The sequence below is a fragment of the Sphaerodactylus townsendi genome, linkage group LG17 (assembly GCF_021028975.2).
Source record: "Sphaerodactylus townsendi isolate TG3544 linkage group LG17, MPM_Stown_v2.3, whole genome shotgun sequence".
NCBI classification, from domain to species: Eukaryota; Metazoa; Chordata; class Lepidosauria; order Squamata; family Sphaerodactylidae; genus Sphaerodactylus; species Sphaerodactylus townsendi.
This window is the reverse complement of record NC_059441.1, coordinates 13,608,664-13,629,686: the sequence shown is the minus strand read 5'-3', so window position 1 is coordinate 13,629,686 and position 21,023 is coordinate 13,608,664. Positions and strand designations below refer to the sequence as shown.

The following is a 21,023-nucleotide window of genomic DNA, read 5'->3' as shown; positions in this document are numbered from 1 at the left end:
GTTGGGGCTGAGAGAGTTCAGAAAGAACTGTGACTAGCCCAAGATCACCCAGCTGGCATGTGTTGGAGTGCACAGGCAAATCTGGTTCACCAGATAAGCCTCCATAGATTAAGTGGCAGAGCGGGGAACCCAGTTCTCCAGATCAGAGTGCACCTGCTCTTAACTACTCCACCACCCTGTGCAGTGAACGATGGATCTGTCCTGCTGACGTTTCGCCTGCATCTGTGGCTGGCATCTTCAGAGGATCTGATGTTGGGAAAGCAAGTGGAGTATATATACAGGTATATATGAGAATGCTGCTAGAACACGGCCATACAGCCCAGAAACCACACAGCACCCAAACATAAGGAAGCTTGTTAGAAATATTTATTATTATTGTTATTTATTGAATTTATAGCACGCCCTTCCCCACTTGGGCTCAGGATACCGCACCACACAGAAACACAATAAAGACATTAAAATAATATAAAATTCTCCTTTGCAACACAGCCTCCTAAGGGAAGGGGTGATAAAACCATACTCTCAAGCCCATCCATAACGGCTTGGGGAAAGGGAAAAAGATAAAATAAAGAAAGGGGGGAGCGGAGATTGTTTTTAGGTTGCATTGGATTTTTTTTTTTACTATGTTGCACGTCCAACCCTCCCTGACACCTACAGGTATAGGGCGGGATTTAAAAATACATATAAATAAAAAAACAAAATGCAAATAAATAATTTGTAGTATACACCCGCAGGTCAGAATCACTTCTGGGAATAGGGCAGGATAAAAATACTTATAAATAAATAGCAAGATGCATACAAATAAATAATTAAAAGCACCCGCAGGTCAGAATCACTTCTGGGTAAAGGGCAGGATAAAAATACATACAAATAAATAAGATACATACAAACAAACAATCAATGAACCACGCCGGCAGGTCAGAATCTGCCCTCTGTGACATTTTGCAACAGTGGCAAAAGAAAGGCTTTCTAGGGGTGTCGAACTCGCGGCCCTGCAGATGTTCATGAACTACAATTCCCATCAGTCCTTCCCCACGTGAGCATTGGCTATACTGGCAAGGGCTGATGGGAACTGTAGTTCATGGACATCTCCAGGGCCGCCAGTTTGACACCTGAGTCTGGCAGCCCCACGCCTGCCTTTGAAGATCCCCCCCGTTTGTTTACACGTGTCGCCTCCCGAGCGGTCGTGTGAACGCGTCCTGCAGTTCCTCCGGGCTGCCGCTTGGAGGGGGCGGAGAGCAGCTGGGGGGCGGAGCCTGGAAGCCGCCGAGCAGGAAGCGGAGCGGGGAAGCAGGCGGAGGCCCTGCATGGGGTCGGCATGGCTGGGTCCGGCTGGGCCCCTCCGCACCTGGAGGACTTCATCCTGACCGAGCGCCTGGGCAGCGGCACCTACGCCACCGTCTTCAAAGCCTACAGGAAAGTAAGGGCCGGATCCGGGCCTGGGGGGAGAGGAGATTGCTGCAAAGGGCAGATTGCAAGACAGCTCGGTGGAGCCTCCATGGGCAGAGGCAGTCTATCTCTGCACGCAAGTCGGAAGGAGTTTAACTGAGATTCAGGGCTGGCCAGGCTAGCCCCCCGCCCCCCCCCCCATCATTGGTTGTCTTTGAGCAGAGGGGGACCGCTTCCTCCCCTTCTCACCGGGGTGGGTGGGCCACGACCAGGTGATGGGACCCCCTCTCTACCCCTCCCACCAGGGTGGGCGGGCCACGACCAGGTGATGATCTTGTCCAGGGGTCTCCAACCAATGGCCCGCCAGATGTTCCTGGACTACGTTTCCCATCAACCCCTGCCAGCATGGTCACCTGGCAGAGCTGATGGGAAGCGTAGTCTAGGAACATCTGGAGGGTCATAGGTTGGAGGCCCCTGTCAAGGCTGATCCCACGAGGCTCTTCTCAGATCCTCTGAGGCCCAGATCCCTTGCAAAGCGTTCAGGTAATTCTTTGGGTATATTTTTGCCCCACCCTTCCACCGCCCTCCGCATGTCTCCTGCATTGTCATTACGATCCTTCAGATGCCAGGCTAAGCCAGTCTGGTTTGTCCACAAATCTGACAGCAATCTACCTGGAAGGCTCCAGACTGAGGCTATTTTCTTTTTTTAAAAAAATTTAAAAAACAAACTTTATTTAATATTGTCATAATACACAAAAAGAGCATTTGATAGAGTTCAGGTATGCAAGTTTGTAATTACATGGCAAAGAAGGAAAAAGAAAACATACAAACAAACTTGCAAAGGAGAGATCCTTGTCTCATAACCTAAAATGTCAGTTATAATAATAATAATTATTATTATTATTATTTTATTGGACTTATATATACCTCGCCCCATCCTCGGCGAGAGAATCTAGATGCACAACATATAAAATACAGTATAAAATAAGTAATAATTTAAGGCAGCGATAAAAAAGTTTTCATTCCTATTTCAATTATAAAACTCAACAAATTAAAGTGGCGTCCAGCATTCCAGTAATAATCAGTTTCACTCTAGCTTAGAGACTGTACTTAGAAGAATAAGAGTTTGGATTTATATCCCACCTTTCTCCCCTGTAAGGAAACTCAAGGTGACTTACAAGAGCTCCCTTTCCCTTCACTCTCCCCACAAGCTTAGACACCTTATTAAGCCAGGGCAAGGTGGGAGACTTCAGAGAGTTCCCGAGAGAACTGTGACTAGCCCAAGGTCACCCAGCAGGAATGTAGGGGTGTGGAAACACACCTGGTTCACCAGATAAGCTTCCGCCACTCAGGTGGAGGAGTGGGGAATCAAACCCAGTTCTCCAGATTAGTTCTGTCCTACTAAATAACAGTGCCTCTTTTTAAAGAATCTTAATTGCCTAGACTTTACGCCATTTGTTTTTTAAAAATTCTAATACCCTCTAAATGTTTCGTCTGAAAAAAGTAATCAGCAAGATAGAAGAAAATTCAAGATTTCCTTCCGTTCCAATACTTTTCTAATATAAACATATACATGTCAAGACGAGTCATAATCATTTTCTTTCTTTCTTTTGAGCAGAAGAACGCCCGGGAGGTGGTAGCCGTCAAGTGCGTCAGCAAGAAGACCCTCAACAAGGCGTCCGTGGAGAACCTGTTGACGGAAATCGAGATCCTCAAAACCGTTCGCCATCCGCACATTGTGGAGCTGAAGGACTTCCAGGTGGGGAACAAAGCGGGGCGGGAACGTCGCATGCCCTTGGCAGACAAGAACCATAATTCTCCCCTTCGAGAAGTTTATTTATTTTTATTTATATTTTGCATTTCTACCCCACCTATCTCCCAAGGAACTCGAGACGGCTTGCAGTATAAACTTGCAAACTTCCAGGGAACAACTACTTGCATGTAGTGGATCGAACCTCACCAGCACCCAGACTGGGTCGGTCAAGAGAGCTGACTTTGGCTACCAAGTCAGAGGGCCCCCTTGCCTGCTTGTATTTTAACAGAGTGAAAATTCATACCATTAAAATACACAGAAAATGTTTTTTTTCTAAAATGTTGGTTAGGAAGGAGGGATCATTGCGGGAATGCCAAACATAACAAAAAAAGTCGCCGATCGGCCCCACTGGCATGGAGGACTACAACCAAAGAGGGACAGATATGAACCACTGAGCAGCAGTAGCGCAGTGGTTAAAGAGCAAGTGCATTCTAATCTGGAGGAACCGGGTTTGATTCCCCGCTCTGCCGCTTGAGCTGTGGAGGCTAATCTGGGGAATTCAGATTAGCCTGTGCACTCCCTCACACACGCCAGCTGGGTGACCTTGGGCTAGTCACAGTTCTTCGGAGCTCTCTCAGCCCCACCTACCTCACAGGGTGCTTGTTGTGAGGGGGGGGCAATGACGGTGACGAGTCTCCTACAGGAGAGAAAGGGGGGATATAAATCCAAACTCTTCTTCTTCTTCTTCTTCTTCTTCTTCTTCTTCTTCTTCTTCTTCTTCTTCTTCTTCTTCTTCTTCTTCTTCTTCTTCTTCATTTATTAGATTTCCCATGTTTTCTTGATTGTTCCAGCTGTGCCTGCTGAGGCCAGACCATTTGCATATCTCAAGCGGACTCTGAAATTCCAAACTGCATCCATTCATCCCGATACAGGGAACTGCAATTTCCTTCTGTCTGCTTAATTCCTAAAGTTTTCGGTCTGACACCATAGATCAGGGTGCCAATTGGCCATGCTGGCAGGAGCTGATGGGAATTGTAGTCTAGGAACATCTGGAGTGCCATAGGTGGGCCACCCCTGCCATAGATACACTCCTGTGTTGGGGAGGGCCATTTTCTAGCCCTTTTCAAAGGGTGGCAACTTAATGCAAAAGCCGCGTTATGTACACGCTGGAGCAGTGCTGTAATTTGGGGATGCTTGGAGGAGAGAGAGAGAAAAATCCCATTTCTAGCAACCCATTTGTAGCGTGTCTGCCTTGCAGTGGGACAAAGAAAACATCTACCTGATCATGGAGTTTTGCGCTGGAGGGGACCTGTCCCGTTTCATCCACACCCGAAGGATACTCCCTGAGAAGGTGGCGCGCATCTTTCTGCAGCAGCTTGGTAAGCAAGCCTGCGTCGTGGTTAGAGCGTCTGGCTAGGATCTGGGAGACCCGGATTTGAATCCCCGCTCTGCTAGGGAGACGTTACTGGGGGACGTTGGGCCAATCATTCTGGCTCCGTTTGGGCTACCGGAGAAGGTGGTTGTGAGGATGAAACCGAGGGCAGCGTCGTCAGCTGCTTTGGATCATTGTTTAGGAGAAAAGCGAGGTATACGTTTTATGTTGTTTTGATTTGCTGTCCTGAAGAACAGCCATATTGTGAGCCGCCTCGAGCCCTTCGGGGATGAGGCGGCCTATAAGCTTGCTTGCTTGCTTGCTTGCTTGCTTGCTTGCTTGCTTGCTTGCTTGCTTGCTTGCTTGCTTGCTTGCTTGTTTGCTTGCTAGGTTAGCCTGGACTATCCAGTTTGAGCTTGCTTGGCGCTGCTTGCTTGCTAGGTTAGCCTGGACTATCCAGTTTGAGCTTGCTTGCTGGCCTTGCTTACCTTGCTTGCTTGCTTTGCTTGCTTGGCGCCCCAGCAGCACAGCGCTTGTAGCCTTGCTTGCTTGCTTGCTTGCTTGCTTGCTTGCTTGCTAGGGTTAGCCCTGGACTATCAATTTGAGCTTGCTTGCCTTGCTTGCTTGCTTGCTTGCTTGCTTGCTTGCTTGCTTGCTTGCTTGCTTGCTTGCTTGCTAGGTTAGCCTGGACTATCCAGTTTGAGCTTGCTTGCTTGCTTGCTTGCTTGCTTGCTTGCTTGCTTGCTTGCTTGCTTGCTTGCTTGCTTGCTTGCTTGCTTGCTTGCTTGCTTGCTTGCTTGCTTGCTTGCTTGCCCTGCTTGCTAAGGTTAGCCCTGGACTATCCAGGTTGGAAGCTTGCTTGCTTTTCGCTTGCACTTGTAGCTTGCTTGTAGCCTTTATTGCTTGCTTGCTTGCTTGCTTGCTTGTAGCCTTGCTTGCTTGCTTGTATGCTTGTAGCGCTGGCGCGCGCTTAGCCTTTGCTTGCTTGCTTGCTTTAGCAACTGGCACTTGCTTTGCTTGCTTGCCTTTGCTTAGCCTTGCCCCTTTAGCAACGCTTGCTTGCTTGCTTCGCCTTGCTTGCCCTTGCTTGCTTGCTTGCTTAGCCTTGCTTGCTTGCTGGCAGCGCTTGCTTGCTTGCTTGCTTGCTTAGCGCGCGCTTGCTTGCTTGCTTGCTTGCTTGCTTTAGCAGCGCTTGCTTGCTTGCTTGCTTGCGCGCTGCTAGCGCTGGCAGCAACGCCTTGCTTGCTGCTTGCCTTAACGCGCTTGCTTGCTTGCTTGCTTGCTTGCTTGCTTGCTTGCTTGCTTGCTGCTTGCTTGCTTGCTTGCTTAGCGCCTTGCTTTAGCAGCGCGCGCTTGCTTGCTTGCTTGCTTGCCCTTTAACGCTTGCTGGCAGCAGCAACGCGCTTGCTTTGCTTGCGCTTGCTTGCTTACTTGCTTGCTTGCTTGCTTACTTGCCTTGCCGCGCTGCGCGCTTGCTTGCTTAACGCGCGCGCTTGCGCCTTGCCTTGCTTGCTAACGCGCTTGAAGCAAGCAAAGCAGCAAACTCTTCGCTAAGCTGCTTCGCTAAAAGCAAACAATAGCTAAATAAGCAAAGCAGATAGTCAGAGCTAACCTAGCAAGCAAACAAGCAAAGCAAAGCTCGCTAGATCGCCAGGCTAACCTAATCTCATCAGATCTCAGAAGTTAAGCAGGGCACAAGTTCCGGGCGAATGACGTTTCAGTTTGGTTGAGCCTGTGGGTGCCCCCAACCGTACTTGCTTCTAGGAGGGAATTTGCTGGCTCGCAGGGTGCGTTTTTGCTCAGCTCTTGCAAAACAAGCCAACAAACCTTTTACCGGGGGGCTGAGCATCCTCTGAAGGTGCCAGCCACAGATGCAGGCGAAACGTCAGGAGAGAATGCTGCTAGAACACGGCCACGCAGCCCGGAAACCACACAGCACCCCAGTGATTCCGGCCGTGAAAGCCTTTGAGAATACAAACCTTTTACCTTTGGGTTGATGTTGATGTCAATGCTGTCAGGACCAGGGCTCAGCTGGTTTGGGGAGAGACCAGAGCTAAGGAGCCTGCGCCTCGCCTGCAAAGGGGCCAGCGTTCATAGGTGTCAAACTCGGGCCCTCCAGATGTTCACGGCCTGCGATTCCCAGCAGCCCCTGCTAGCATGGCCAGTTGGCTTTGCTGGCATGGGCTGATGGGAATTGTAGTCCATAAACACCTGGAGGGCCTATGATCTAGAACAGTGATTCTCAACCAGGGTTCCATGGTACCCTGGGGTACCATGTGCACGTACCGCCTGCCCCCCCCCCCCCACCTACAGAATGGATTTTGAAGGGGGGTGGGGGTTGGAAGCTTCATGGGCTCCCTTTAAACAACACTGAAAAACAGCCTTGTTTTATTTGCCTAAATTCGGTGTGGATTGGGGGGGTAGATTTAAAGGGAGCTCTCCCTTTAAATCCCCAATCCTCGAATTCGCAAACAAACTCTCTTAACGGCTGTTGATGCGATGCACTTCCTCCCTCCCGCTGCCCTCCCACCGCTACAGCACGGGCCAAAAGCGGGAGAAAAACCTACAAAATGCAAAAAAAATATCAAAATGAACCTCAGGGGTACGCTTGAGATATGAAGCAAGGTCAAAGGTACCCCCGATGTCCGAAAAGAGTTGAGGAAACTTGATCCGGGTAGAAGGATTTGCAAATTTCAAGACTCTAGCAGGACTTCACTAAGGCCCCTTCCGCACATGCAGAATAATGCACTTTCAATCCACTTTCACGATATGGTTTTGCAAGGTGGATTTTTTGCTATCCCGCTTCAAGGAAGATCCAGCTGCAAAGCGCCTTGAAAGTGGATTGGAAATGCATTGTTCTTCTTGTGTGGAAGGGATCTAAGAAAGGGGTCGATGCCTCCCAATCCCTGTCTCAACTTTCTTCCTCTCCCTTCTACCAGCTTGTGCCTTGAAGTTTCTACACGAAAGGAACATCTCCCATTTGGATCTCAAACCTCAGAATATCCTGCTCGGCTCCCTTCATAAGCCTCATCTCAAACTAGCAGGTCAGGTAAAAAGTCCCGGGGGGGGGGGGGGGCTCAAGAACCTCCTGCGATTACCCTTTCCTGGATACCCCCCCTAGCAGATCCATTGCCTTTGCTCTTAAGCCCATAATGTGACTGATCTCATTTAAAAAGCCAATCTATTCAGACCTATCTCAAAAGCATTATCCAGCGTGATTGTTGTTAGTTTTCGAAACAGAGGCCCCTTCCGCACATGCAGAATAATGCACTTTCCGTCCACTTTCATATACGCAGTATATACCAGGTGTATAGATGCGGCCCGCGTAATACCGCAGTACTGGAATATATAATGGTAGACGAAAAGTCATTATTCTCGAAAGTCGAAACATCTAATTTTTAGCACAAAAACTGGGGAAACTTATTACGACTCACGCATTATAAATTGAGTCGGTGGGAAATGCAGCAGCTACTGAAGTGATAAATTCTAAAAAAAATAAAATAGATAATACAAAAAAAATTACATTTAATGGAGGCATCGGTTGGGTTAAATGTTTTTGAATATTTATTTCAAAGAAAAACAGTAAACTAGCTCTGTACGTGGAAAAGAGAGTCAACAAAAACAATATGGTCTCAACAATAACTTTAGAAGTACAAAAGCCTTAGCTCAATTAGCAGCCACACTAAAACACAAGAGTTAAAATCCTTCAAAACTGGATTTTTGGTCAGGGGAGGAATGTTTATGTTAGCAGTACCAACATTTCAGAGTATCTTTAGGAGACCCTCCTGATGATACCAGCCAGGTTTGGTGGATCCATTTGCAAGCAAGCAAGCAAGCAAGCAAGCAAGCAAGCAAGCAAGCAAGCAAGCAAGCAAGCAAGCAAGCAAGCAAGCAAGCAAGCAAGCAAGCAAGCTCAAACTGGATAGTCCAGGCTAACCTAGCAAGCAAGCAAGCAAGCAAGCAAGCAAGCAAGCAAGCAAGCAAGCAAGCAAGCAAGCAAGCAAGCAAGCAAGCTACATTTTGAGGATCCATAACTTTGGACCCCCTAAACCAAACATCGCTAAACCTGGCTGGTATCAGCAAAAGATCCTATCCCTGTGATACCACCCAGGTTTGGTGAGAGTTTGGTTCAAGGGAATCCAAAGTTATGGATCACTCAAAATGTGAAAGCCCCATCACTAATGTCCAAGCTCCCATTGGAAACAATGGGGGGATGGGGTACTCCTTCGGGGGTCCATAACTTTGGACCCCTAGACCATAACTTTACCAAACCAGGTGGTGAAGTTATCATCAGGGGAGAGTCTCTTGAAAAATCCCTGAAATTTTGGTGCCGCTAGCCTAAAAATTGCGCCCACTGGCGGCCGACAAAATAAAACCCCTAAAAAAATTTTTTAAATACACCTGACTCGCGCATAAATTGATGGGGGCTTTTTCAGCACAAAAAATGTGCTGAAAAATTCGACTTATATGCGAGTATATATGGTATATAAAAAAAACCTGCAGGTACAAATGATCAACCCTGGGTGAAAATTCCCTGTGTAAGCTAGCTTGTAACACGCTCTTTGGGGCTGGGGTTGTTCCTTTTTCCCCTGCCAGATTTTTAGTTGCACTGTATATGTCCCCCCTGGAGGCCCGATATGCACGTTCTCGAGGAATTTCCAGCCGCTTCCATGGCTCCAGAGATGGTCTGCGGCAAATTGTCCCTACGGCAGCCGGTGTGGATCTGTGGTCTGTAGGGGTGATTCTCTATGGTGAGTCAGACCAGAGACGGGACGATTTCTAGCACTGACTCGCCTGATCCCGTCAGATCTCGGAAGCTAAGAAGGGTCAGTCCTGGTTAGCCTTTGGTTGGGGGACTTTGAAGCTGAGGTGGGATCCAGCAGGTTCTCACAGGTTCCCGAGAGTAGGTTACTAAATGTTTGTGTGTGCCGAGAGGGGGTTACTCATTGGTGATTTTTTGCCACGTGATTTTTTTGCCTTAGTTACACCCCTCCTCTCAGCAGTAAGCGTCTCGCGAGAACTTGAAGCAATGAGCCTAGCAGGAGTGCGCACAGGCGTCGCGTGGCGACCTGCGCCTGTGTGCATTCGTTTCCTGCCCAGGACCGGCGCAGTGGCTGCGTCCTTGCCACAGCCCGCCCAGGAATACCCGGCCCCGGAATGCCCGAGCCCAGCCCCGTGGCCATACGCCACAGTTTGAGAATCCCACCACCATGAGAACCTGTTACTAAGAATTTTTTTGGATCCCACCACTGCTTTTGAAGGAATACCAGGGTTTGTGACCCAGTGACAGGCAATGGGAAACCACCTCCAAATACCTCTTGCCTTGAGACCTTGTGACTTGACGGCACTTTCCACCACCACCAGCATGCCCCAGGGGCGAATTGGAGGCAAGGAAGCAAATTTTTTTTGAATAAGATAGAACGGTTTTCTAGCACTAGTTGGGTGCGTCCTGACTCTTAACCAGCCAAGCGTGGTGTAGGGGTTAGAGCAGGTTGCACTCTCATCTGGAGGGAACTGGGTTTGATTCCCAGCTCTGCGCTTGAGCTGTGGAGGCTTATCTGGGGAACCAGATTAGCTTGTGCACTCTCAGCACCACGCCAGCTAGGAGACCTTGGAGGCTAATAGTCCAGTGGTGTGAACCACTGCTCGAGGTGCCGGAGTCCTTGATGGTGGCCTCAGAGCCCTCTCTGTAGGTGCCCCCCACATCTGGCCTAGTAGCCTTGGCTCGATTATTAGCATTAAACCTAAGACCTAGTTTTGGGGAAGCAGTGTAGGTAACCCTGTTAAGCGTATTAAACCCCACTGATTTTTTTCATGCCAAGAAGTAAAGCGCGATCCTTTACATAGGAGTGAAGCTTTCGGTTGCTGCACAGCAATGAGGCTTTGCTTCTGGAAGTAAACCCTCCCTAGAGGGTAAGTGATTCACCAATTGAAGTGTTGCATAGTGTTGCATGGATTACTTCAAAGAAACAAAACCACCGACTACCACCAAGCTAACAGGCTCCTGCGGAGCCAACCGTTTTTTTCCTAAAGCCTAAGAACCTCAGTATTCCAAGGTGAAATTGTGGTGGCACTTTGCAATAAATAGAAATTAGGTTTTGGGTTTGCAGATTTGGGCACTTTCGGTCTCTGGGCTAGTCACTGTTCGGAGCTCTCTCAGCCCCGCTTCCATACTCACAGGGTGTTTGTTGTGGAGGAGGGGAAGGGAAAGGAGATTGTCAGCCCCTTTGAGTCTCCTTACAGGTGAGAAAGGGGGGATATAAATCCAAACTCTTCTTCTTGTTGTATGGCAAAGATCGGAACTAAAAGACCACAGCCTTTAATAGCAACAAACCCTCTTCCCGCGAGGATTATTACTGAATATCAGGGTGGTGAGAATTGGCCACATGCGTGCCAATTCTAACACCTTCTGAAAAGCTCTCCCATCTTTTGAACGTGGTGTGGGGGTTACTATGTTGGCCTCAGATCTGGCACACCCAGGTTCACTTGGGTGATCTTGGGTCCGTCACATGGCCTCGCCTACCTTGCAGGTGTGTTGTGAGAATAAAATGAAGGGGGGGGAGGAGGATGAACGTTGGGGAGAAAGGTGGAGTAGAAATGAAGTAAATAAATAAGGCTCATTCCGCACATGCAGAATATTGCACTTTCAAACTGCTTTCAGGTGCTCTTGAAGCTATCTTGAATGGCAAAAATCCACTTGCAGTAATTGTAGAAAGTGGTTTTGAAAGCATTATTTTGTGTCTTGCGGAAGGGGCCTAAGAGTCTTGCCCCGGGGGGGCTTCTTTCCCATCCTAGAGGCCCTGTTCGGGAGACCCCCCTTTGCTTCAAAGTCGTTCACCGAGCTGGAGGACAAGATCCGCAGCGACCAGCCCATCGAGGAGTAAGCAGGCAGAGGTGCTGGCCAAAGAAGCAGTTTAGCTCTGGAGTTCCCTCGTGGAGGAAACCCATGGGCGGCTTTGGACCGCAGGCTGGGGCCTTCCCTGCTGCCTTTAAGCTTCCAGCTCCCCCACCCGCCCGCGGCTCTCGCCGGAGTGCCGGGACCTCCTGCAACGCCTCCTGAAGCGGGACCCCCAGCAGCGCATCTCCTTCCAGGAGTTTTTCGCCCACCCTTTCGTGGACATGGAGCACATGCCCAGCGCCGACAGTCTGGACAAAGCAGTGAGTTCGAATCCTGACAGGCATGTGGTCCGCTCTCCCATAAATCCGTCCTTGGGAAAGGAGATTGTCAGCCCCTTTGAGTCTCCCGACAGGAGAGAAAGGGGGGATATAAATCCAAACCAGGGGTCTTCAAACTATGGCCCTCCAGATGTTAACGGACTACAATTCCCATCAGCCCCTGCCAGCATGGCCAAGTGGTAGGGCTCATGGGAATTGTAGTCTATCTGGAGGCCATGTTTGAGAACCCTCGAACCCCTGATCCAAACTCTTCTTCTTCTCGATCTTCTGCAGACTTTGCTTGTCACGGAAGCGGTGAAGAAGGACCAAGAAGGGAACTATCCGACCGCCCTGTCGCTCTATTCGAAGGCCTTGGAATATTTCGTCCCACATGCCCTAACAATGAGTGTCATTTTCTCTTTCCAAGTGCCTCTCTACTCCAGAAGTAAGCGGAACAAGCTTCTAGAAACCATATGCTTGTGAGATAGCATCAGTTTGCCCTCTAGAAGTGGTTCCAGGGTATGGGTGGGTCGTGGGTTCTCCGTACTTGTCCTTCTGCAATAATTTTGGCTGCAACCATTTTAGCTGATGAGGAGCAAGCTTGTTTTCTTAGACTCCAGAGACTAGGACCAGGAGTCATGCGTTCAAAGGGGAAGGAAAAGATTCCACCTAAACATCAAAAAGGAATAACTTCCCCACAGTAGTCAGGGCTGTTTGCCAGTTGCGAGTACCTCAGTGTGATGGAGTCGCTCCTTCTGTGGAGGTTTTAAAGAGGCTCAATGGCCATCTGTCAGGAGTGCTTTGATGGTGTGTTCCTGCATTGTAAGGGGCTGGACTTGATGACCTTTGAGGGTCTCTTCCAACTTGTTTTCTGCTGCTCCAGAGATGAGGACCAGGAGTCATGGGTTCAAGATGAAGGAAAAGAGATTCCACCTAAACATCAGGAAAAACTTCCTGACTGTCAGGGCTATTGACAGTGGAAAGCACTACCTCGGAGTGTGGTGGAGTTTTCTTCCTTGGAGGTTTTGAAAGAGAGGCTGGGTGGCCATCTGTCAGGAGTGCTTTGATTGTGTGTTCCTGCATGGCAGGGGGTTGGACTTGATAGCCCTTGAGGTCTCTTCCAACTCTACGATTCTATGTGGCTTGTTCAAACCTTATCAAAGCGCCGGTGGTGATTTCCATACATTTCACAGCCACATTTTGGCTGCAGCTCCTATTGCCGGCGGTGTAATCGCTTGAGCATCTTAAAACCATGCTAAAAATCAGTGTCAGCGCTATCCTGCAAACACTCGAGCTGTTTTTAACGTTTCACTTTGTAAAATGTTTTTACGCCTTTACACCGCCGGCAATAGGAGCTGCAGACTTTGCACAGAAGTGCTTCTTCGGAGCACTTCGGAGGCGCTCCGAAGAAGAGCAGACGCTTAAATCTTTTAAATAATTAATTTAAATCTTAATTTTTTTAAAAATCTAAATCTTTTAAATAAAATAATTTGTGAAATATTTTTCATGGTACTGCTAGCCACCTTGGGGTCCTGAGATGCTTTGAAGAGGAGCAGGCATCTAAATCTTTTAAATAGGTTTCTCTCTAGGAGCAGCTTGGCAGTAAGTGGTGAAAGAGCAGGTGGCTCTGTCCTGGAAGGAACTGGGTTTGGGTCCCAGCTCTGCCGCCTGAAAAGGCTGTGTGGAAACTGTCTGGGGGAATTCAGATTAACCTGTGCACTCCCACACATGCCAGCTGGGTGACCTTGGGCTAGTCACAGTTCTTTGGAGCTCTCTCAGGCCCACCCACCTCTGGGGTGTTTGTTGTGAGGGAAGGGCAAGAGATTGTGAGCCTTTGCTGAGGTCTCCTACAGAAGAAGAGAGAGTTTGGATTTATATCCTTCTTCTCTCCTGCAGGAGACTCAAGGCTGCGACAATATCCCTGCCCTCCTGGCTCCTTGAGTAGTTAGAACTGAGAGAGCTCGAGAAGCTGTGACTAGCCCAGGTCACCCAGCTGGCGTGTGTGGGAAGTGCAAGTGTCTAATTCCCCCCAGATAACTTCCACAACTCAGCGGCTGACTAGAATCAACCGATTCCCCTCCAGGTCCTCTGTGAGAGCTCTTCACCTCCTACGCCACTGCTGCACAGGAGAGAAAGGGGGAATATAAATCCAAACTCTTCTTCTCTTCTTCTTGTCTTTCTCAGATGAAGTGGATGCCCGCAGGAAGGAAGCGATCAGGGCTAAGGTGAGTCGGTGGGCCCCTCTCTGCAATCGTTGGAAAGGGTGGGATTGGTGTGAGCCGGAACTCTCTCTGTGTGTGTTACCTTGGCAGGATGCTGAGCTGCTGTTCTGCCTTGTTTCCTGGGGCTTAGGTGAGCCAGTACATCTCGCGGGCCGAGCAGCTCAAGGTCCTGGTGGCCTCCAGTAACAAAGTTCTCCTGCAGCAGGGACATCCTGAAAGGGACATCCTAAAAGGTAAGCCCCGGAGGGGAAGCACAGCTGCAGCCAAAACCACCTGGCCGTCTGGGATCCCTCCAAGGCTGACATAGCTCAGAAACCCCCTAGAGCTGTGGTGGCGAACCTTTGGCACTCCAGATGTTATGGACTACAATTCCCATCAGCCCCTGCCAGCATGGCCAATTGTAGGGGCTGATGGGAATTGTAGTCCATAACATCTGGAGTGCAAAGGCCATCCCTACTACTAAACATTGATAAGCGAACCTTTTAAGTGACCGAGTGCCCAAGCTGCAACCCCAAAAAACCCACTTATTTGCTCATAAAAGTGCCAACACAGCAATTTTAACCCTGGATACTGAGGTTTTAGTTTAGAAAAGCGGTTGTAGCTCCAGAGCCGCGCCCACATTACTCTGGAGTAAGCTTGGTGATAGTCGGTGGCTTTGCTTTGAAGCAACTGTACAATGCTTCGAATGGGTGAATCACGACCCTAGGAGGGTTTAGAAGCAAGCCCCCATTGCCAGCAACTGAGCTTACTCACAGGTAAAGGATTGCGCTTTAGTTCTTCCCATGACATCAGTGGGATTTAACACCACTTAACAGGGTTACCTACATAGGTACTTGGCCCGGATCAGGTCAGCCCTAGATGTGGTGGAAGCTGATTTTCAACTACTCCCCAGCCGAGACTCTGTGCATGGGTACTTGCTTACAGAGGAGAACTCTGGAGTGCCACCTCTGGCACCCGTGCCATAGGTTCGCCACCACTGCCCTAGAGGGCTCACATGTGCCTATGAGGCTGCCTTATACAGCTTGGTCCATCAAGGCCAGTAATGTCTACTCTGACCGGCAGCCGCTCTCTGGGTTCTCCGGCAAAAGACGCCTCTCACGTCGCCTGGTCCTTTTAACGGGACCTGCCAGGGGTCGAACCGGTGACCTTCTGCACGTAAAGCCGCGTCTTCCCCTTCCTGATGGTGATAATTGACGCTGATGCTGCCTTCTGGCCACCAGGGGGGGCAACTTCACAGCCCTTATCTCCAGATGCTCAAACTAGATAGAAGAGATAGATGCCTGTATCTGTTCTATTTATTGTGCTGGCAAGACCCACCCAAGCCCCTGCTGTGTATTTCTCGCCCAGACAACCCCAAGTCTCTTCCCCCCGCCCCCCCGGCTGAGTTGGGGAGTTCCCGGGAGTGTCCCACATCCCATTGCTTGCACATAATTGCCTATGTATAGTTACGCATCATTGCAATCTATATCGAGTTGTTCAACCTCGGAAAATTCCGCTACAGCTGTTCCCATGCCTGCTCTAGCTTTTTTGGCCAGGTAAGACTAGACTTGGCGTGTTCTCAGTTTAATGCCAGTGCTGTTGGCGCCTCTGGTGTGGATCAGGGCCCTGGGAGTGGGTGAAAGGGCGCTGAACAGAACATGCGGACCTTATCGGCTCGTGAAGTCTTTCCGTCCCTTTCTTGGAGAGATCAAGTCCTTCCCTCGCTGACTCACGCTCGTTTTCAATTTGTCTCAGAGATGTCGAAGAGCAAGCCTCGTCTTTACGCAGCGTTGGAAGTGGCGGCGGCGGCTGTGGCGAAGGTGAGTCGTTCGGGGGAGGCAAAATTGGAGGCAGGTGTAAGTCTTGGAACCTGATTCCCCTGCTGCCCCTGCTGCCCCTTCTGTCAATCAATCAATCAATCAATCAATCAATCAATCAATCAATCAATCAATCAATCAATCAACGTTCATTAGCCAAAGGCCATATACGCATACATAGTCATAAACCATCAATAGCCCGAAGAAACATTTAGCCTAAAAAGTTTAAGATACAAAATATGAAAACACATACTAAAATCTACATCTGATGGCAAGTTTGCTTTTCAGAGAGTGGTTCAGTTAACTATGACTAGTTTTAACAACCTGACACTCATTAAAAACATTAAACCTAAAAACCTGAAGAATGGTAATTACATGAACCCAACACAGAATCTGATTATTCCTAACAAAATGGGACTATAAGAATCAACCGCATCACACTTCGTTTTAATAGCAAAAGAGGCGATTATCGTTTGCTAAAATTAATAGCATTTGATTGACCCTTCTGTCGTGACCCTCTGAGGAATGGCATGAGGGTCTGCAGCAAGAGACAGAAATCGGCAGAAATTCACACACGCAAACAGAAATGCTGCTCTCGCACCTAGACCCTTCGGGTGTAACCATAACAGCACCCCGGAAAGCTAACGTTGGAGAACCTGATGGAAACTCCAGCACCTTGTTTGTGTTTGGTTTCCCAAGCCCTGGCAACGTTTGAAACCCGGCACTGGAGCCGGGAATCGGTGCCGGGGGCGGGATGTGCACGAGGACTGTCTGTCCCTGCGCGTTGCTTCTGGTAAGGAGCTATTTCTGGTCGGGATCCATCTGGTCCTCTCCTCCAGCTGCTTCTTGCGTCGGTCACGTTCCCCCGGCTCTCTGTTTCTGGCAGAAGCGCTTCTGTTCCCGGATGCGCCGGAACTTTTCTCTGTCTCCGTTCCAGGAGGAGGAAGGCGGCGACGACGGCGACACGCTCGAGTTGTACCAGCAGGGCCTGGGGGAACTCTTGCTCATGTTAGCAGGTAAGGGGATCCCCGGGTGGGGTTTGCTACTGGAGGGAACCTTGTGAATGGGCTGATCAATAAATACCGTGGTAACAAATGCACAATTAGCCAGCAGCCAGATGAAAACCTCTCCTAACACTGTTTGTGAGTTTCCGGACTGTGGAAGCTGTCCAAGAAGCCAAAATCCATGGGGGCTAGGGCCCTTTGCGCAGGCGGCCTGATGAGGGCTTGGCCCTGGGGAGACGGCAAAAGCGCCCGTCCTCAGGGAGCCCGTTCACCTGGCCCGGCTAAGCCCAAAGCGCCAGCTTGGCGCCCAGCCTGGCTCCCTCCCACCACCCCAGGGCAGCATCAGGCCACCTCCAAAAACCTGGAGGAGGTTTTTTTTTGGAAGAAAGCAAGCGCATTCCCGCGGCGGTATGCGGTCGCGAGCAGCACCCGCCGGGGATGACCGCATGTTCCCCAAATCCCTCTCCCACTCACCCTCGTGTAGCCCCAGCTTTGGCCGGCTCTACTACCCAGGGCTGCTGAGACCTCCTCCTAAGCTGTTCCTCCGACTCTACTGGGACTGCTGAGACCCTCCCTGGCTGTCCCTCCGACCCCTGGAGTGCCTGAGGGCAGTGAGCGTCGTGATTCCTTAGGAGTTCAGCAGAGAGCGACAAAGGCTTAGCGAGGTGAGTGGGAGAGGGACGGGAAGAGGCTGCTCCCGCGCCGGCCTCACTCAGGGCGCTGCTTGACGCTGCTGTCGCGAGGCGGCGAACGCCCTACCACCGGCAGAATTCCTGCACCGGTGCAGAAACTTTGCCGGCCCTTTCGCTATGTGAAAGGGCCACAGTCTCTTTTTCGGTCTGGACTTTCATTGCTACCTTCTAGGTCAAGACTGGAATGACAACTATCGACTGTCAACTGTTGACTATCAAAGCCAAACCATGGGGCTAGGTCTCTTTTTTGGTCTGGACTTTCGTTGCTACCTTCTGGGTCAAGGCTGAAATGACAACTGTCGACTGTCAACTGTTGACTATCAAAGCCAAACCATGGGGCTAGGTCTCTTTTTCGGTCTGGTCTGTCGTTGCTACCTTGTTCTCCTGGAATGGCAACTGAACTCCCAGACAACACAGATTAGTTGATCTGGAAGAAATTACACCTTGTGGGGGGAGGGGGGTTCACAATAATTTTTTTTTCATCAATAACACATCAAAACAAACACCTAGGCATGGATCTAGCTGGATAGCTGGAAGTCGATCGACGATGAGTCGTGGGTTGTGTTGTTATTGTACGTTTGTATGTTTTGTTCGTTTGTTTCGTGCGTGAGAACATTTTAAGAATATCATGAAAGCGAATAATATTAGAAATATATTGTCGAAGGCTTTCACGGCCGGAATCACTGGGGTGCTGTGTGGTTTCCAGGCTGTATGGCCGTGTTCTAGCAGCATTCTTTCCTGACGTTTCGCCTGCATCTGTGGCTGGCATCTTCAGATCCTCTGAAGATGCCAGCCACAGATGCAGGCGAAACGTCAGGAGAGAATGCTGCTAGAACACGGCCGTACAGCCCGGAAACCACACAGCACCCCAATATTAGAAATACATTTTTCCATACAGAGGAAGTGACAACTTTGGAGCATAGACACTTATGAGTCCATGTTCCTGTCGAGCTCCCTCCTTTCCCCAAACTTTGCCCTCCCAGAGGCTCCACCCCTTAAAACTCCAGGAATGCCTAACCCAGAGTTGGCAAGCACGTGGACCCTCCCGGTTCCTTCTGTCTAAACGTTCTCTTTTTCCACCTCCAGCTGAGCCTGCAGGCCGAAGAAGGGAGTTGCTGCATGCAGAGGTATGGGCTGGATTGTGTTTTGTTTTGTGCCTGGGGGCTGATGGGAAATGAAAGCATCTGTTTACAGAATGGTCGTAGAAAAAGAAGAAGCAGAATTCGGATTTATATCCCACCTTTCTCTCCTGTACGGAGACTCAAAGGGGCTTACAAGCTCCTTTCCCTTCCTCTCCCCACAACAGACACCCTGTGAGGTCGGTGGGGCTGAGAGAGTTCAGAGAGAACTGTGACTAGCCCAAGGTCACCCAGCAGGAACGTAGGTGTGTGGAAACAAATCCAGTTCACCAGATAAGAGTCCACCAGTCTTAACCACTACACTATGCTGTAAAAATAATTCCTCCCCTCCTTGAAAGCCTCATTTTGCCCTGTACACTGTAGACTTGGTAACCTTTCGTACTCCACCTGGCACCCTCTTAAGTTATAGGTGTCAAACTGAGGCCCTCCAGATGTTCATGGACTACTATTCCCAGCAGCCCCTGCTAGCATGGCCAATTAGCCCTGCTGGCACGGACTGATGGGAATCGTAGTCCATGAACACCTGGAGGGCCTCAGTTTGACACATATGCTCTAAGTCCGTGGTGGCGAACCTATGGCACTCCAGATGTTCATGGACTACAATTCCCATCAGCCAATTGGCCATGCTGGCAGGGGCTGATGGGAATTGTAGTCCGTGAACATCTGGAGTGCCATAGGTTCGCCACCACTGCTCTGTTGTCTGTTTTCCCCTAAACTGATGCAACTCACAGCCGGTTTTGTGTTGGCAGGTCCAAACTCTGATGGGGCGAGCGGAGTACCTCAAAGAACAGATAAAGGTACACAAGAACAAAGTTTGGCCGCCGCAGTACACAGGCTGCAGATTAAGGCAAAGGGTGTTTGTCTCTGGAACTCACTGTCACAAGACAAAGCGGCAGCAGCTGTAGAACAGCGTTGGGTGGATTTATGGCAGATCGTTCTGTTGCTGGCTTTTAGTACTTACAGTTCAGCTGGATCATAGAATCGTAGAGTTAGAAGAGACCCCCAAGGGCCATCAAGTCAAGCCCCCTGCCATGCAGGAACACACAATCAAAGCATTCCTTTGGGGAGATCTTTGGGGTCTGGAGGAGAACGGATTGTCAGAATCTGGGAAGCTGGCCCAATGGGAGGATGCTCTCGTCTGCGGGTGTAGCTTACGGGCTTCCTTACAGCAAGTGACTTTCCTTTCCCCTCAACGTAAATTTGGCGAGGTAGATGAGGCTGAGAGAGTTCGGAGAGAACCGTGACTAGCCCAAGGTCACCCAGCAGGAATGTAGGAGTGTGGAAACAAATCTGGGTCGCCAGATAAGAGTCTGCCGCTCATGTGAAGGAGTGGGGAATCGAACTCGGTTCTCCAGGTTAGAGTCCACTGCTCTTAATCACTACGCCCCGCTGGCTCTCTAGAGCTCTGGCACAGCTGGTAGTGATGCGGAATAAAAGGCTAATGCCAAAAAAAAAATAAAGTATCCAAGTTACTGTAGGGTCAGTGGTGTCAAACTCGCGGCCCTCCAGATATGGACTACAGTTCCCATCATCCCCTGCCAGCACAATGCTGGCATGGGGATGATGGGAACTGTAGTCCATAACATCTGGAGGGGTGCGAGTTTGACACCTGTGCTGTAGGGCATAGGTGTCAAACTCACGTCCCTCCAGATATGGACTATAGTTCCCATCATCCCTTGCCAGCATCATGCTGGCGGGGGATGATGGGAACTGTAGTCCATAACATCTGGAGGGCCGCGAGTTTGACACCTGTGCTGTAGGGTGTTAGGTGTGCCCACTGAGTGATGCATAGGACTGACAGTGGGCATAGAATCATAGAGTTGGGAGAGACCCCAAGGGCCATCAAGTCCAACCCCTTGCAATGCAGGAACACACAATCAAAGCAGGTCAAGCCAGCGACCGGAAGGCCACTGAGCAATGACCGATCCCTCTTTCTCTCCCAGATGAAGGAGTCACGACTGGAAGCGGAAGCCATCGGCAAGGACGAGCTGCCAGATTCCGTGCGGAGCTGTGAGTGTGAAGCTGGTCGTGGCCGAGTTTGTAGCTTCCTGCTAACTGGCCGTTTTGCACCCAAGCGTAGGATTAGGGTTAGGGGCAAGAGCCGACCTTTAACTTGCTAGGAAACTTCCCAGAGGACTGTGGGTGGCTGGGAGCAAGCTGAGCAGAGCCGTAACGGCATCCGGCAATATTAACGGATGCTTAAGAAGAAGAAGAAGGCTTTCGTGGCTGCATTCAACTGGTTGTGGTGGGTTTTCCGGGCTGTGTGGCCGTGGTCTGGTGGATCTTATTCCTAATGTTTTGCCTGCATCTGTGGCTGGCAGACTGGTGTAACAGACTTCTTTCTGTGATACACCTCTGAAGATGCCAGCCACAGATGCCGGCGAAACGTTAGGAACAAGATCCACCAGGTGACCCTCACGCCACACAGCCCGAAAACCCAATTACAACCAGAAGAAGAGTTTGGATTTATACCCCCACCTTTCTCTTCTTTAAGGAGACTC

General features: G+C 49.9%; 1 protein-coding gene across 1 annotated transcript; it reads left to right on the top strand.

The window, feature by feature from the left end:
• The first annotated feature begins 1,254 nt into the window (after window positions 1–1,254).
• Window positions 1,255–20,726, top strand: ULK3 (unc-51 like kinase 3). Its single transcript, XM_048519630.1, is given in 17 exon segments — window positions 1,255–1,420; window positions 3,008–3,148; window positions 4,401–4,521; window positions 7,454–7,558; window positions 9,111–9,214; window positions 9,217–9,265; window positions 11,310–11,394; window positions 11,516–11,672; window positions 11,964–12,062; window positions 13,663–13,669; window positions 13,854–13,894; window positions 14,022–14,124; window positions 15,626–15,690; window positions 16,625–16,703; window positions 18,470–18,510; window positions 19,272–19,319; window positions 20,466–20,726. Coding segments are annotated over 17 exon segments (1,524 nt in total). The 5' UTR covers window positions 1,255–1,318; the 3' UTR covers window positions 20,643–20,726.
• Window positions 20,727–21,023: the final 297 nt, after the last annotated feature.